Genomic DNA, 14,231 nt, shown 5'->3' on the forward strand with positions numbered 1-14,231 from the left:
AAAGTTAAAATGGGGATATTACTTTAGACAATCAAGAGAGAATATTTCCATCATTATCTTTTATTCAGTAGTTTTTTTTTCTCTTGATAAAGCATGTTATCAATTATTTTGTTTGTGCTTTGAATTTAGATTGAATTAGTAATTCACAGACCATTCTCTAAATTTTCAGCATAAGGAATGTAGTTAAATAGAAACACCTGGAGTTATTTCCTCAAGAAAAGAATATTGATGTGGTATTTAAAGGATTATGTAAATACAGTATAGACAGATTCCCCTAATCAATGTAGGGACAAGCATTTACGTAAATTGTTACAAGAAAGTATAAAAGAATTATTAATTACATTAATATGGATTGAATATGTTTGATCAGGAATAATGATGTATTAATTTGTAAACGATTAGTGTGAACTTTAACAATGGGCATAGCAGGTGGCTTTGCCACTGAAAAATTGAAGAAAACATCTTATGAAAAGAAGAGATAATTAACATGGAATTAGATTAATGAGAAACATTGCTTAAATAGCTTACAGGACAGGTGATTTTTCAAAAAAGGATTGTAAGTTGTTCACTGTATTTATTTATTTATCATATTTGGCTTTGTACATGAGAACAAGGGAAATGACAGATAAGATGTGCTAAGGATTCCAGATAATGCTCAAATTTTGATGCAGTATGGCTTGAAAATCATGAAAACTGTTTAGTATATTTCTTGGTATAATGGAGATAAAGAAGTAGGCCTATTACAGCTTCAATCGATGTGACTTATATCAAGAACTTTGATATCTAGTTTATAGATATAGAATTACAAGAGGATGAAGAAAGTTTAGTGGTATGTGAATGTGCAAAAGATTAATTTTCATCAGTAGGTAATTTATTCATGAATAGTAATGATTTGATATCTATAACAGAAATCATAATTTGGCATACCCTTCTTAGGATTGAAATATTGCTACCCCCTCCCTGGTATATTTGCACTCTCCCTTAGCTTCACATGGGGAAAAATGAAGCAGCGGAGTGTGTATCTATGTGTTCATTATTTGCCTGACCGATTCCCAATACCCATGGAAAGCGGAGCTAACTGAGGATGACGGCCGGGCCTTGATTAAACGCGACCCCCGGCAAGGCGCATCGCCAATAACCTGTCATCGATTATGCCGGCGTTTTATTGAATACATTTTCTAATTCGGCTACGAATGCAGCCCTAGTGAGGATATGATGCAAGCTTTCTGTGTGTGATATGCCTGATTTTCATTCATCATCGGTTGGATGGAAGTGCAGACAGGAGTCATGCTTGTGTAATAAAATATTTTAACTTAAATGAAACGAGGCTGTAGAGTAGATAGATGTGAGCTTGGAATCAATGAGGTACCTATTCAGAAAGATGCAAGCCTGGGAATAATGAGGTACCTATTTCCTTCTTGCATCTACGGTGCCGCCTTTGGCTGTAGTTTTAAGTAATGTTGGCAGCATAGAAGGAAAGTTGATACTGATGTGGAGGAATCCTTCTTTCGTTCTGTCTTTCTGTTTGTCCATCAACATTGCCATCACTGATGCATAGAGTATCGCATTGACAAGGGAGGATATTAAAACGTGGGGCATTTAACACACTGTACAATGAGACTGGGATGCCAGGTAAATATGGATATGGGGTTGTGTATATAAGAGAGAGAAAGAGAGAGGAAGAAAAGGGGAGATAGGAAAACAAGAGGGTAAGAGCAAGAGAGTAAGTTGGAGGATAGTGAGTTGCTCTTAATGCATGAAGCGCTAGTCTGTGTGTGCCTCATGATTTGAGGTGAACTCTATGTAAGTGTGTGTAGAACCTCTCCTCTCCCTGGCTCTCTCACCCTGCAAGTGGGATGCAGGAGATCTGAAATCCCTCACCCGCTCTGTGCAGAGCGCTCCACTAATACCCCCAACGCATCACTCGCTCGCGGGTAAGATCAGAGGAGGAGCATAACAGGGATATTTATCCAGCCAGTGGTGTGTTATACACGTCCATCGTCCGTACCATCGTCCGTATTATACCACAGTCCCTTTGCCACCGATCCCCCACATTGGAGACTTATGTTTAGCAGCTTTCGGTATTGGCGGAACGGAAAGGATTTTAAGGAGAGCTTGCTTATGTATGTTTACAGACGTGGAGTATGTGGTGAATCTGGAATTATCTCTTTGAGTCTTGATTGGTCATATGCTGTTTGGGTCCTAGTTGATGTATTTAAGAGCTACATGTATGATGACTTAGACAAGATTTCATTTACTTGTGACCATTGGTAGGTATGTACATCAATGTCGGTATCTGTTTATATTGTATTGTTTAACAGTTAAATGCTTAAAACAAATTCAAGATATGAAAATCTTTTTAATACATGCTAATTGATTTAATCGTGTGTGGCTGTTCATTCTTTATGTAATAAGCCATTTATCATTGTAAGTGAAAGCATATTTGGTGGTAATTTACTTCCCGTATGAACTCTAAAATAGTGAGCAAGCTTGCCCCTTCAACTTAAATTCTTTTCCCTTGAAGTAGAGATGTAGACTGTCATTATTGTGAAGGGATCATATGTAAATGATATTTTAATGTGGATAGAGAATAAATAATGGGGGTGTAGGTGGATGGTATTCATTCCCCCCCCCCTGATTCTTATAGATTTTGTGTTATTAATCACCTTGTTAAGGGGATATCCCCCCTGACTGTAGCCCCCCCCCCCCCCCATCCATCCCATGGCCTTGTCCTCCTCTCCCATGTTTATGTCGGCCCTACAATATATGTGCACCTACAAACTCTACCCGTGTAACCTACAAACTGTTTGTCACATAAATAATTTTGATTAATTTAAACAATTCATTATTTTACTGTTTTTACCAGGAAGAACTATCATGCCTATAATGAACTCTATATATATACATGCTTGTTATAAATTCATGGGTCTTTGAATACAGTGCTTAGTGTGTGATTGTCATAGTCAGTGGTGAATATGAATATAAAATCTAAATATATTGTGCATAATGTTCTGTATTAAAATCAATCAATTTTTTTAAATAGAATTAAGTAAATGTTAAACATATGCTTTTCATGAAAAGGTACAAAAAGTAGTTTTATTTTCATTTTAAATTTGAGAAATTAATAGTTCAGTTCTTTGAATCATCTTAGCTTGTGTGATTTATTTTAGGTGTTCCTTTAATGCATATTTCCATTTGACACCATCTAGCACCAGCTAACTGATTTGATTTATCGAAGCATTGCAAAACAGCTCCATATTGTAACACCCTCACACCCTGGTCAATTTGTTAATGACATCCATCTTTAAATTAGACCATAAAACGTCATCATAACACATGCTTATGAATCCTGAATTAAGAGTACCGTGCTTGTAACCAATCTAATTAGCAGAAGTGTACTTTTTACCTTAACGCTTAGTGCTTCATTAGGTGACGTTTATGAAGGCTCGTCAATATAATAGATTTTTTTCTCCTGCTCCGTCTGCTAATTGAAAAGATTTTATGAGCATTCTATTTGCATTCCTCTGTTATTTTCTTTTCTTTCATTGAATTTCAGTTATGACGGGTGGTAATAGCTGAGTGTATTTATTAGAAGTGAGCTAATTGATGGTGTATTCAAAGAAGCAAATAGTTACAAGTTTTGATTATGTTTCTTCATTGGATTGGAATTCTTGCAATGACGTCAGCAGTTACCACATATGAAATAAGACAGAAAATTTATTTTGTTATGTAGATACTGGTTCCATAGCTTATTAAGCAAACCAAACATACATCAAAAATGTATATGATTGTGGGTGTTTTTTTACGTTATCACAACATCATTTTTCAAAGGAGTCTGCACATGTGTGATGTGAATGATCCATGGTTAAAGCTATGAATAATTTATCTTAAAACAATTTTTTTAAAAGGATTTGGAGCTTTGTGCATTCTGTGATCTTCACCTTTCACATCATCATCCTCAGCAACATCATTATCATCAACAAACATCATGATCGACATCATTATCATGATGAGCAAACTGCATCATCATCATCATTATCATCATCATCATCCTCATCATCATCCTCATCATCATCAACATCATTCAGCATTATCATCATCAACATCACCATTAACTTCATCATCATCATCATTGATATGAATATCATAAACATTTTCACTATTATGCCTTTCATTTTGTATGGATTTGCTAATTTGAACAAAAAATATCTGAAAGAAGGGATTTACTCTTGGTTGAAACATTGATGATATAAAAACGATTCTGAAAATAAACTCCTCAACATTTTTTGGAAATCTGATTTTGATCGATAATCCCTTCTCAATTTTAGTGAATAATAATGTGAGACTGATACCAATGAATAGATCATTTAATTCTCTTTAAAATGATACCCTACATGATATGATTATGGTTCACATGGAGGTGCAGTGCCTTGGAATGTGGGGCAAGGTAAAAATTCAAAAGTTGCAAAATGACACAATATTGAAAGTCACTATTCCTTTTTCCGCGGTGATGAGTGAGTTTCTCAGCAGTTTCTTTTGTTTTCATGCACCTTAACATCAACATTAACATGGAATCAACACACCTGCACAAGCGATTACATAACAAAAAACAAACATGTATGGGTATTTCAAACCATGACTCAAACCAAGTTTTCTCACAGAACCATCACTACATAAACCACAACAAAACATGAAAAATGAAGAAGCAGGGTCTTGATTTGAATGGATTTTCATCTCTATTGACACAGGCAAAAGAATCATGTTCTTTATTGACCCTTCATGACTATTTCTGCTCGTTTTGCAGCTTTTCAATTCAGACCTTATCCAACGCTTTTGAATCCTGCTCTTTTCGTGATGGTATGATCATAACGAGCCATGGTATCATTTTAAAGAGAATTAAATGATCTTTTGAATGATATCAAGTATGCATTGTGTAAAATTGGGAGTTGGGAGAAATTAATGGCCAAACTCAGATTTACAAACTGTTTTTGAGGGGTTTGTATTCTATCTTCTGTGAGCTTTTTACATTTTGACAATAGTTTGTTCACCTGTGAACACCGAATGTGCTACAGAAAATATTACCATTCAGTTCGGATCAAATCAATGAAACCCTAAAATGGCTATTGTTAAATTCACAATAGAATTCACCTCAATGAAAAGTTGGTTGAACTAGCGTGATATATATTTCTCTGTGTACTGACAATACCATAGTCAACTTGCATCTGTTTGTAATGTGTTTTGTCTATTGAGCATAATCGGATAGATAACACTCCACTGGATGGTTTCAGACATGTTGAGCCCACCATAGTTCATGGGGTAGTTGTATACTTCTACTACTAATTTGTGGTATGTAGAATTGTATGTATTTTGTGAAATTGACATTGTTGCATCTTCTCGCTTAAAAAAAAAAAAATTCAGGGTAGATTATGTAGCATTGTCATGTATTTGTATTATTGCACACTATTATATGGTGGTTTCCAATACCTGATTCCATGGCTTTTGTAGCAGCTACAAAAATGTTTGGTTTAGAAGGAAATTCTGCAGATTCGATTCAACTAAGCATTTGCTTTAACCTCAACCCCATCTCAACCCCATTGCTAATCCTGATATCATAACTGAATGAAATCTCTATTGCAGTATTAAACCTAACCTTTGTCTAGTGAGATGGGAGCCATTGAAAAAAAAGTAAATATTAAGTTACCCAGCTTAAGCTATGTTCTCAAAGTTTCGTATGAACATACTAATATCACAGTTCTTGCGAATTCTGAAGCTTGAAGAGATTCATAGATAGGGAATGGATCTTATGGCCTACTGTAGAGCGACTTATTATCTTCTTAAGAAATGGAATGATTTTCGGTTATACAATGACCTTAGAATTTGTATGTCATGGTCTATGTTTCCATGATGCAAAAGAATATGAAATTTTGGGGCATTTTTGCACCATTTGCGATATGTGGCGATGTATACCATAATGTGTTTGAGGGAGTCGTACCAGAGTGATTGAGAGAAAGAGAGAAAGGGGAGGGGAGGATGAGCTCAATGGTGTAATTTTGTTTTTGTTTTTGTTTAATGAAGTGTATTCAAGACTGATCTTTGTGAATTGCCTAGTACCTATTCATGCTTGCATATATTGATTTTCCCACTGTAGTGATGCCTATATGATTATGAGTAATAACAATTTGTCCATAAATAATATTCCAACTACACTAATGTATGTTTGTACAATCAAGGAGGTATCACTTTATCGTAATGGATTGGGGATCTATTTTATGAATACTTGTAATAACAAGAGCACATTTTTTTTGCTGAGTTTACTATTAGACAATCAAATTCCATGATTTAAGTGGCTTTTAATTTTTGTCACAAATTGTTTCTTTTAATAGCAAGTTTTATGAAACAGGACCTAGGCTAATGTGATTCAGTGTAAGAAACAAGTTTAGATGTTTAGATCACCATTATCAACATATATCTGTATGAACTCACCATTTGTAGATTTTTATCCTGTTTTTTAAGACTCAATTGATACCATTATCGGTTTGTCGTGTATGGTAATGTTCACATGAGGAGGAGACTTGCAAAAAAAATCATTTATCCGTGTTTCATTCTTTTCAAAAGTTATTTTGATGTGAAAGTGATCATTATCAGATGATTACAACATTTTTGCCTTAAACAATCTCATGTAAATGAAATGTCATTTAAATAAAATCTCATGTAGGCATATAACAACGACTGTTTTAGGTTTGGTGTTTCCATCATGTATGGCGTTTCTAATTGTACAGGAAAGCGGTGTCCCCCATATGTAATGTAATGTGGCAAACATTGACCTTGTGCCATGAATGACGTAACGAGAATGATGTTTGTTTGTCCCATCGATAAACTGAGGATAATGGAAATATGGGATCATTAACAGATCCACAGTCGCTGTAAGTGGTGAAGAGCTAGAGTACAAATAGCCATCTTGTTTTCTCTTTTGTTATTGAGTAATGAAGCAAATAAAGTAGAAGCTACATTGATTGAAGATTCAATGTATATTGATTAGGATGTCTGTCATCTATTGAATGTAGTCATCACTGTAGCTTACTTTAGAAGCTTTACTTAATGAAGACAAAATGAGTTTTCTTTGTTTGCCTTTAGCTATGCCTCAATGGGTATCATCTGTGGTATTTGCATATTCAGGCTGATACCTCGAGATGGCTATGTTAGCGAAGGGATATATTAATTGCAAAATTAAGAGAAAAAAAGAAGGTAGATAAGTTTGAGATGAAGGTTTATATTTTGCCTTTGTACATTGTGGAAGGTAAATTCTTGATGATTCTAATGTGAAATATTTTTTATTTCTTTTATTTTTGCAGGTAGAGAAGTAAAGACTGACTTGCAGAGAAAGACTGCAGAGAAGGAAGCTTTTCTTTGGAATGACTTTAAAAATGTCTAGATGACAGAATTTGATCTTTAGAGAATCTGGTAGAATCCTTTTATTAGGACAAAGTTGTTCAATTTTTTTCATTGGAAGATTGTGTGTGAGAGGACAGGACTCACCATGAAGCCATCAATAGCAATTTGGAAATCAAAACTGTTACTTTTAATAATCTTTGCTGTGTCATGGCACACTGCAATGTCACTCCGTTTTCTGGGCACTGAGAACACATACGCACGATATGAGGAGTGGAACAGGACAGTCAACGGAACTCTCAAATTTGAATTCAAGACAGAAAGGAGAGATGCATTACTACTGTACACGGACGATGGTGGCACTGGGTCAAAGTTCTTCTTGGAGCTTGTACTGGATAATGCACAGTTGCAATTACGCTTCCGAATCAGGAACAAAGCAAGGACAATAATCATTGGCGAAAACCTGGATCAAAACACATGGCATAAAGTCACACTAATGAAAAGCCCAGAAGAGTGTGTTATTATCTTGGATGGTGTAAGAAAAGCAGGAGCTATTCCTGATGGTCAGACATCGCTGACCGGGAGCTCGGATTTGTTTATTGGTGGTGTCCCTCGTACTTTGCCTGTTACGGATATCTCTGAACCGGAGGTAAAATTTCTGAATCGCTTTGAAGGCCACGTTCGGAACTTAGTTTACCTGGTGAGCGAGAGACCCAAAAGGTGGTATCGTCCTGAATCGATGGCAGCGATCGGCCTTGAGGAAGATCCTTCAGATCTTTGTGGCAGTGATGACTTCTGCAGGAACCAAGGTTTATGTGTCAGTTCTGATGCAGATGCAGAGTGTGATTGCTCAGGGACAGGCTACACTGGTCTTACTTGTGAAACACGTAAGTATATAATACACAATACAGGCAAGTATATAGTTTCTCTATATACTCTTGTCATTTTATTTTAGAATTTTTCTAGTGATTTCTGATTCCTTTTGGAGAGTGAAAATTTATTTTTCAAACAATGTAGAACAAATGGATATTCATTCCTAAACAAATGAACCCCCACTATTCTCAGTGAATCAGACTTTACATCTAATGTCACACAGATTATCTAACCTTATTCAAAATGTTCTTCTTTCAAATCATCAATATATATTTTCTTTCAATAGTCTGATGAGCTGTTTAAAAATAAAAGATGAACAATCTAGTTATAGTTGCATGTAAATTTTCTGGGATGATGTTTTAGTAACTTTGGTAACCATTAATGCAAAGTTACATGTATAAAAAGAGACAAAGCATGAGAATTTGAGATCATGAAAATTAACCATTGACTATTCATTGATCAAGTCACAAAGATAATACCAATAATTTTGACTTTTATCCTAAATTTATTTTATTTTTCAAATTAAAAAATCAAGATAAGCATAGCTTTACCTTTTAACTCGTGTTATGAGGATTTTTGCAGGGTATGATTCCCCTACACCATTCGTGGTTGGAGTTAAAATTTCATATGCAGCATACATTAGGTAGGTTATAAAGCAGCGTGAAACAGGTCTGAAAGGATATCATCAGAAATAAGGTTTTTGTGTTTATATTCAGGTGTGGGTTTCTTCCGCTAAACAGGAGCTTTGCACCTGCCAATGCAAGGTTGTATAATATCATCATTCCTCGGGATGGTTGTATGAAGAGAGAGGGGGAGAGGAAGACAGAGAGAGGGGGAGGGAGAGCATGCAGATGGATGAGTGGGTGGTAGAAAGTGTGTGAAGACAAAAAAAAGCGAAATATACAGTGTGTCCCAGAAAAAAAAAAAACCGAAAATTTATCAGTGTTTTTTCTTTTCATAACTCACCAAAAAATGATAACTCACATAAATGTAAAGTGTTGGCTCCCCTTTTTCTCATTAGTTCTGTTATGATGTATACATGATGAATGAGTGAGTTAAAACATATCGTTAACAAAACAAATTTTTAGTCTATAGACTAAAAATTTGTTTTTTTTACGATATTTGAATTTTTAAAGAGATAATCACTTGTGTAAAGAGTTCAATATATGCTTCTCAATTGGAAAAAATGAAATAAAAGCTCATTTTAATTTTAATGAAACAATGCTTGCATTTCAATATCATGATAACAAGATGTTTTCACTGGCTGTTGTATACTGTATTTTATTGATTATCAAATATGCAAAAAGTCTTGACAGAAGGTAACCAATGAAAACAATTCATGTCATGACATTATTGATATACACACATTATGTTAAAGAAACAGGACTTAGTTATTCCTAATTCATGTATTTTCACTATGATTTAGTTATCATATTAATAAACATATATAATTGAACTTTCTAGGAATGTGAATTCTCTATCAATTTACCCAGAGACCGTCAACTAAATAACCTTTTAGTCTCCTTTCTTCATGTTGTTTTTACGCACTCATGTGTGGAGTAGGCATCATATAAGTTGCAAAGCAAGTACACAAAATAATATGCAGAAAGAAGAAGAGCATGTAAAATTTGAAGATGGATCTTTGTAAGGAATATAGTAATTTTACATGGATCAGATATAAGAAAGGAGAGAAGTATAAGAAAGGGCACATTAACATCACCAAAGCAATAGGAAGTATAAAGAAAGATATGAATATGAATCAACAAAAAGGGAAAGAGAGAGATGGGGGATTTAGCACAAGAAAAGCAGAAAACTGCAAACATTGTTGATGGAAGAAAAACAGAGATAGGGGGACAGACAGAGATAGATGGACAACCATAGTTTTCTCCTTAAAGAAAATCTAAAACAAATGATGGATACAAAGCCAGAGTTCCTGCTTCCGATCAGTAGGCTGCTCATGCAGATATTCAGATCAATAACTTTCCAGCCTGTGAGCCAAGGAGTAGTGACGTACTTGTGTATGAACTATTGAAACATTGCTCCCTTCTTTTCATTTTCCTTTCTTCATATCTATCTCTCTTCCCCATCTTCTCTCCCTCTTCTTTTCTCCCTTCTCCCTTATATACTCCTCCCTTTCTCTCTTTCTTTCTCCTACTCCTCATCTCTCTGATGACTTTCTTGCTCTTTTTCTGTAACACTTTGTTTCACATATGGAATCTGATGATAGGCAATGTGGAATCTAAACCTAGTTTTAAGCATTGAATTATCATTCTGTCTTTCCTCGTCTTCTCTCCTTTGCCATTTAACAGCGTCGGAACTTGGTTAGCATTGCTATCTATTTCCTAATCATCCTTGATCAAAGTAATATTCTCTAAAAAATTGATAAAATGTGATTGTTTTTTAATATTCCTTGCCTACAAGGTTCTATATGTAATGTATTTTTAATATTTTCCATCTTCTCTCTTTCTCTCTACCTTTTCATCATTTTCAACTTAAATTATATGTGAGAAATGCTTTTTAAGAAAATCATCTATCCTCTGAAATAAATCAATAACATTAGAATGCTTGTACATATTATCGTAATCATTGCACAGTCTCTTTATACCTCAAGAAAAGTAATAATAACTTACATTTTTGTTATTGTATTTGTTTCAATGAAGCACTCATACCCCAAACACAATCTGAAGAAGGTAAGCTGTGTATAATATGTCTGCATGGAATGCATTGAGTTTTGTGATATGAGTATTGTTATTGCTTCTAGCTTTTTCAATCCCTAGATATCATTTTTATAGGAAAGAGCAAAAGAAAAGGGATTAATTTGAAATATTTACATAACCATTTTTTTTTATTAGTCAATTTTAACAACTAATGAGATGTTAAATATTTAAATGAATGGTAATTTCCCTTGGATCTCAAGTGAGAAATGCAGCAAATTTTCACTGAGGTACCATGCCCAGATTGTTGAATACTTTCAATACACAATGTGAAGGATCACTTATTCCTTTTGACTCTCATGATGTTGATATTCACTGCCAAGAAATCAGCTGCCCCCAATTCATTGTCAAGCTTTTGATTCTGAGATACTTTATGAGAATTTCACAAATAATTAACATAGTCATTGTGATGGACTTGTAGTTGATAACTTAATTGGATGTTGCATGTCTGTGTCAGTGATAAGAATTATATATATACTGGTATATATATTTTTTTTGGGGGGGTTGGGGCTGTTTTTAATTTCTTGCCATTTTAGAATACTTGTACAGAATCCGATAGCATAAATCTCTTTTAAACTTATGAAGTCCATTTGTAACATTTTGAGGGGCAAATCCCTCTTTGCCCATATATTTTTCCTATGAACATTGTATTAGTTATTGTATTTGTTTGTACTGTGCTACAGTTTTGTTGTTGTATGGTAATATTGAATAAACATATATGATAAATAATATCTGATGAAATATTGAAACTGTTGTTATTTTCAACCCGTTTTATAATTCAACTTTAATCAAATAAGTTGGATCAAATAATTTTTAAAAAATGTTGAATAAGTTATGTTTTTATTATAATGAGCTCTAGAGTTTGAGCAGTTTATATGTTATTCGAATGTTTGTTTTGTTTTTGTGCATTTTTTTCATTGCATATAAAAGCTTTAAAAAATAGTAGACTTTAAATAAGTTTCGGCAGAATAACAATGTTACATTCTTTTTATTTCGAAGTAAATCATTCATGAACTTTAATTGTGATATTTGTTTTGTGTGTGTGGCATTTTTTTTTTACTCAAAACTATTTTACATCATTTGCTTTGTTTTGAATTAGTCACATTGTTAAATAAAACCCCAAAACATTCTTTTCTTCATATTTTGATCAATTAACACGATAACTAACTCATAGGTCTATACAGACACATTTTAAAAAGAACCTAGCATTATTTTTTTCCTTGATGCAACAAGATGGCCTTCCTTTCCAAAACACAACAAGATGGCCTATCTAGGCAACATTTACTATTGATTGAAGTACATTATACTTCTCTCTATTTCCATTAACCGTCCTCAGTCTAGGTTCTTTAAGAAAAATTATTTTGCTTCTCGGCATATTCAGTTACAAAGAATACAATTTAATTAGATATTTAAAGATTTTCCCCTGGGGTATCATGGTTTTAATGTATTACTCTTTCATGGAAACGTAAGTATTTAAGGAACCAAGTTTGTGGATACAACCTTCCTTCGTAGGAAAAAACAAGATTTTTGAGTATGTATTTATATGCATCTTATCACCAAATTCGATATATTTTTTTCATTGTTATAGATTTATAATTTATATTGCATAATTTTGTCATGTTAGTGCAAGAATGCCCTTAGCAAAACCTACAGTTGTGCAGAAATGCCCTTATGCAATTCACTTATTCGTGCTGGTAAGGGTGTTTTTGCATGCATGCAGTGTGCAAATGTGTGGTGTTACGGGTTCTCTTGCACCAACACAACAAAATTATTCTTGTAGTAGATAATTGTATGATGTGTGTTATCTTTCTTAGATGCATGTAAGTTTTCTTGTGTAGGTCTTGTCCAACTTAGTTTAATGAGCATTTTCTTTTTTTAGTTTTAGTATTGTGATCAATTTTCATACCCATTCTGTAAAAATTTTGATACTTCTTTGTTCAAATTAGTTTTGTTCTTACTTGTATATATTTCAAAATATGAGAAACCTTTGAAAATTGATTTAGAATTGATATGGATAGTTGTTTGAATATATATTTGAATGAGCATTTTGTTAACATAAGAAACAAATGTCCTTGTTTGATATTTTTTTTAATTCAGAAAATGAAAATATATATGTTTACCCTATGTCACTAAGAAAGCATTGTCATCAGTTGAAAATGAAAATGATGAAAATCTCTTTGACTTTTCCCATTCTATGGATATACAGCGCCTGATGAGAAAGAAGGTAAGTGTTAAGTGTCTGGTGAATCCAAATATGAGTTATACCTTGGTCACATTTGCTCTACGGCGGCCGTACGGCGAGTCGAAAACAGCCGTTTTATTAATTTCAATTCAAACCACCTATATTTAGTTGGTACAAATATGTTAAAACGGCTGTTTTCGACTCGCCGTACGGCCGCCGTAGAGCAAATGTGACCAAGGTATTAGTCTCTTGTTGTTAAACTAGATGTTGAATGATTTTTAATCAAAGCTCCTTAGACATGTTATGTGCTTTTTATTTGTTTTTGTTTTAATTTCCATTGTTTTATGAAGGGGCAGTAAAGAGAAGGCGTCACAATGGGAATGTCACACAGTGTTTGGTTTATAAAGGATCAAAAGATGTCTTAGAAAGCTGCTATACAGGTGATACTCTTGAATGCAGCTAGCCGCATTGTGTTGCCGAGAAAGAGTTTATGTGCTTTTGCAAAAGGTTCACAACTTGCATTATCACAATGTAGCAACGGAAGCTTGTTCGTATAGATGCACTTTTGCAAGAGTTCATATTCACAAGTAAAGCAAGCTCATGACACCTTTTCACTTTACGTAATTAAAAAAAATTAATGAAAGAAAATAGAAGAGAAAACAGAAGTTCTATTTCACATAACTATTAATCCACCTATTGCACTTGAATTGGTTCTTATTTGTATTGTATCAAAATATGGATTGCTATTTTAAAGATAATGTACGGTTCCCTTTTCTTTAAAAATTTGTAAACTAACTCTAAACTGATTAATTAATGACTGCAATCATTATATTACAAGCATAACAAGCATACTGTTAAATTATAAATAAATAAAATTATTAAGTGGGTGGGGGTTGCGAGAACTCGATCTTTGTCAATTAAAGAAATGATTAAATTTGCTTATTTACACTTTGACAGTTAATACCAGTTTTTCAATTTTGTTTGCAAAGTAAAAAAAAAAATCATATAAATGATATATTTGTCACTTTAAATGAGTATCCTGATGAGGAATGAGAGCAAATCACATGTGTGTA

General features: G+C 33.8%; 1 protein-coding gene across 1 annotated transcript; it reads left to right on the forward strand.

Annotated features, from left to right (window-relative positions):
* Positions 1 to 1,922: 1,922 nt before the first annotated feature.
* On the forward strand, positions 1,923 to 13,784 carry LOC129265369 (neurexin 1-like). The gene is made up of 5 exons (XM_054903369.2): positions 1,923 to 2,274; positions 7,353 to 8,276; positions 10,923 to 10,952; positions 13,183 to 13,234; positions 13,397 to 13,784. The coding sequence occupies exons 2-4, from the start codon at positions 7,538 to 7,540 to the stop codon at positions 13,209 to 13,211; spliced, it is 798 nt and encodes a 265-aa protein (XP_054759344.1). The 5' UTR covers positions 1,923 to 2,274; positions 7,353 to 7,537; the 3' UTR covers positions 13,212 to 13,234; positions 13,397 to 13,784.
* Positions 13,785 to 14,231: the final 447 nt, after the last annotated feature.

Source organism: Lytechinus pictus, chromosome 7, assembly GCF_037042905.1.
Source record: "Lytechinus pictus isolate F3 Inbred chromosome 7, Lp3.0, whole genome shotgun sequence".
Classification (NCBI taxonomy): domain Eukaryota; kingdom Metazoa; phylum Echinodermata; class Echinoidea; order Temnopleuroida; family Toxopneustidae; genus Lytechinus; species Lytechinus pictus.

Bases quoted from the DNA above. Each gene is read 5' to 3' on its own strand.
- LOC129265369 (XM_054903369.2), top strand. From the start codon at position 7,538: ATGAAGCCATCAATAGCAATTTGGAAATCAAAACTGTTACTTTTAATA. The intron at 8,277-10,922 runs GTAAGTATATAA...GTTTCAATGAAG, and splicing joins TGGTCTTACTTGTGAAACAC to CACTCATACCCCAAACACAA. The intron at 10,953-13,182 runs GTAAGCTGTGTA...ATGGATATACAG, and splicing joins CCAAACACAATCTGAAGAAG to CGCCTGATGAGAAAGAAGGT.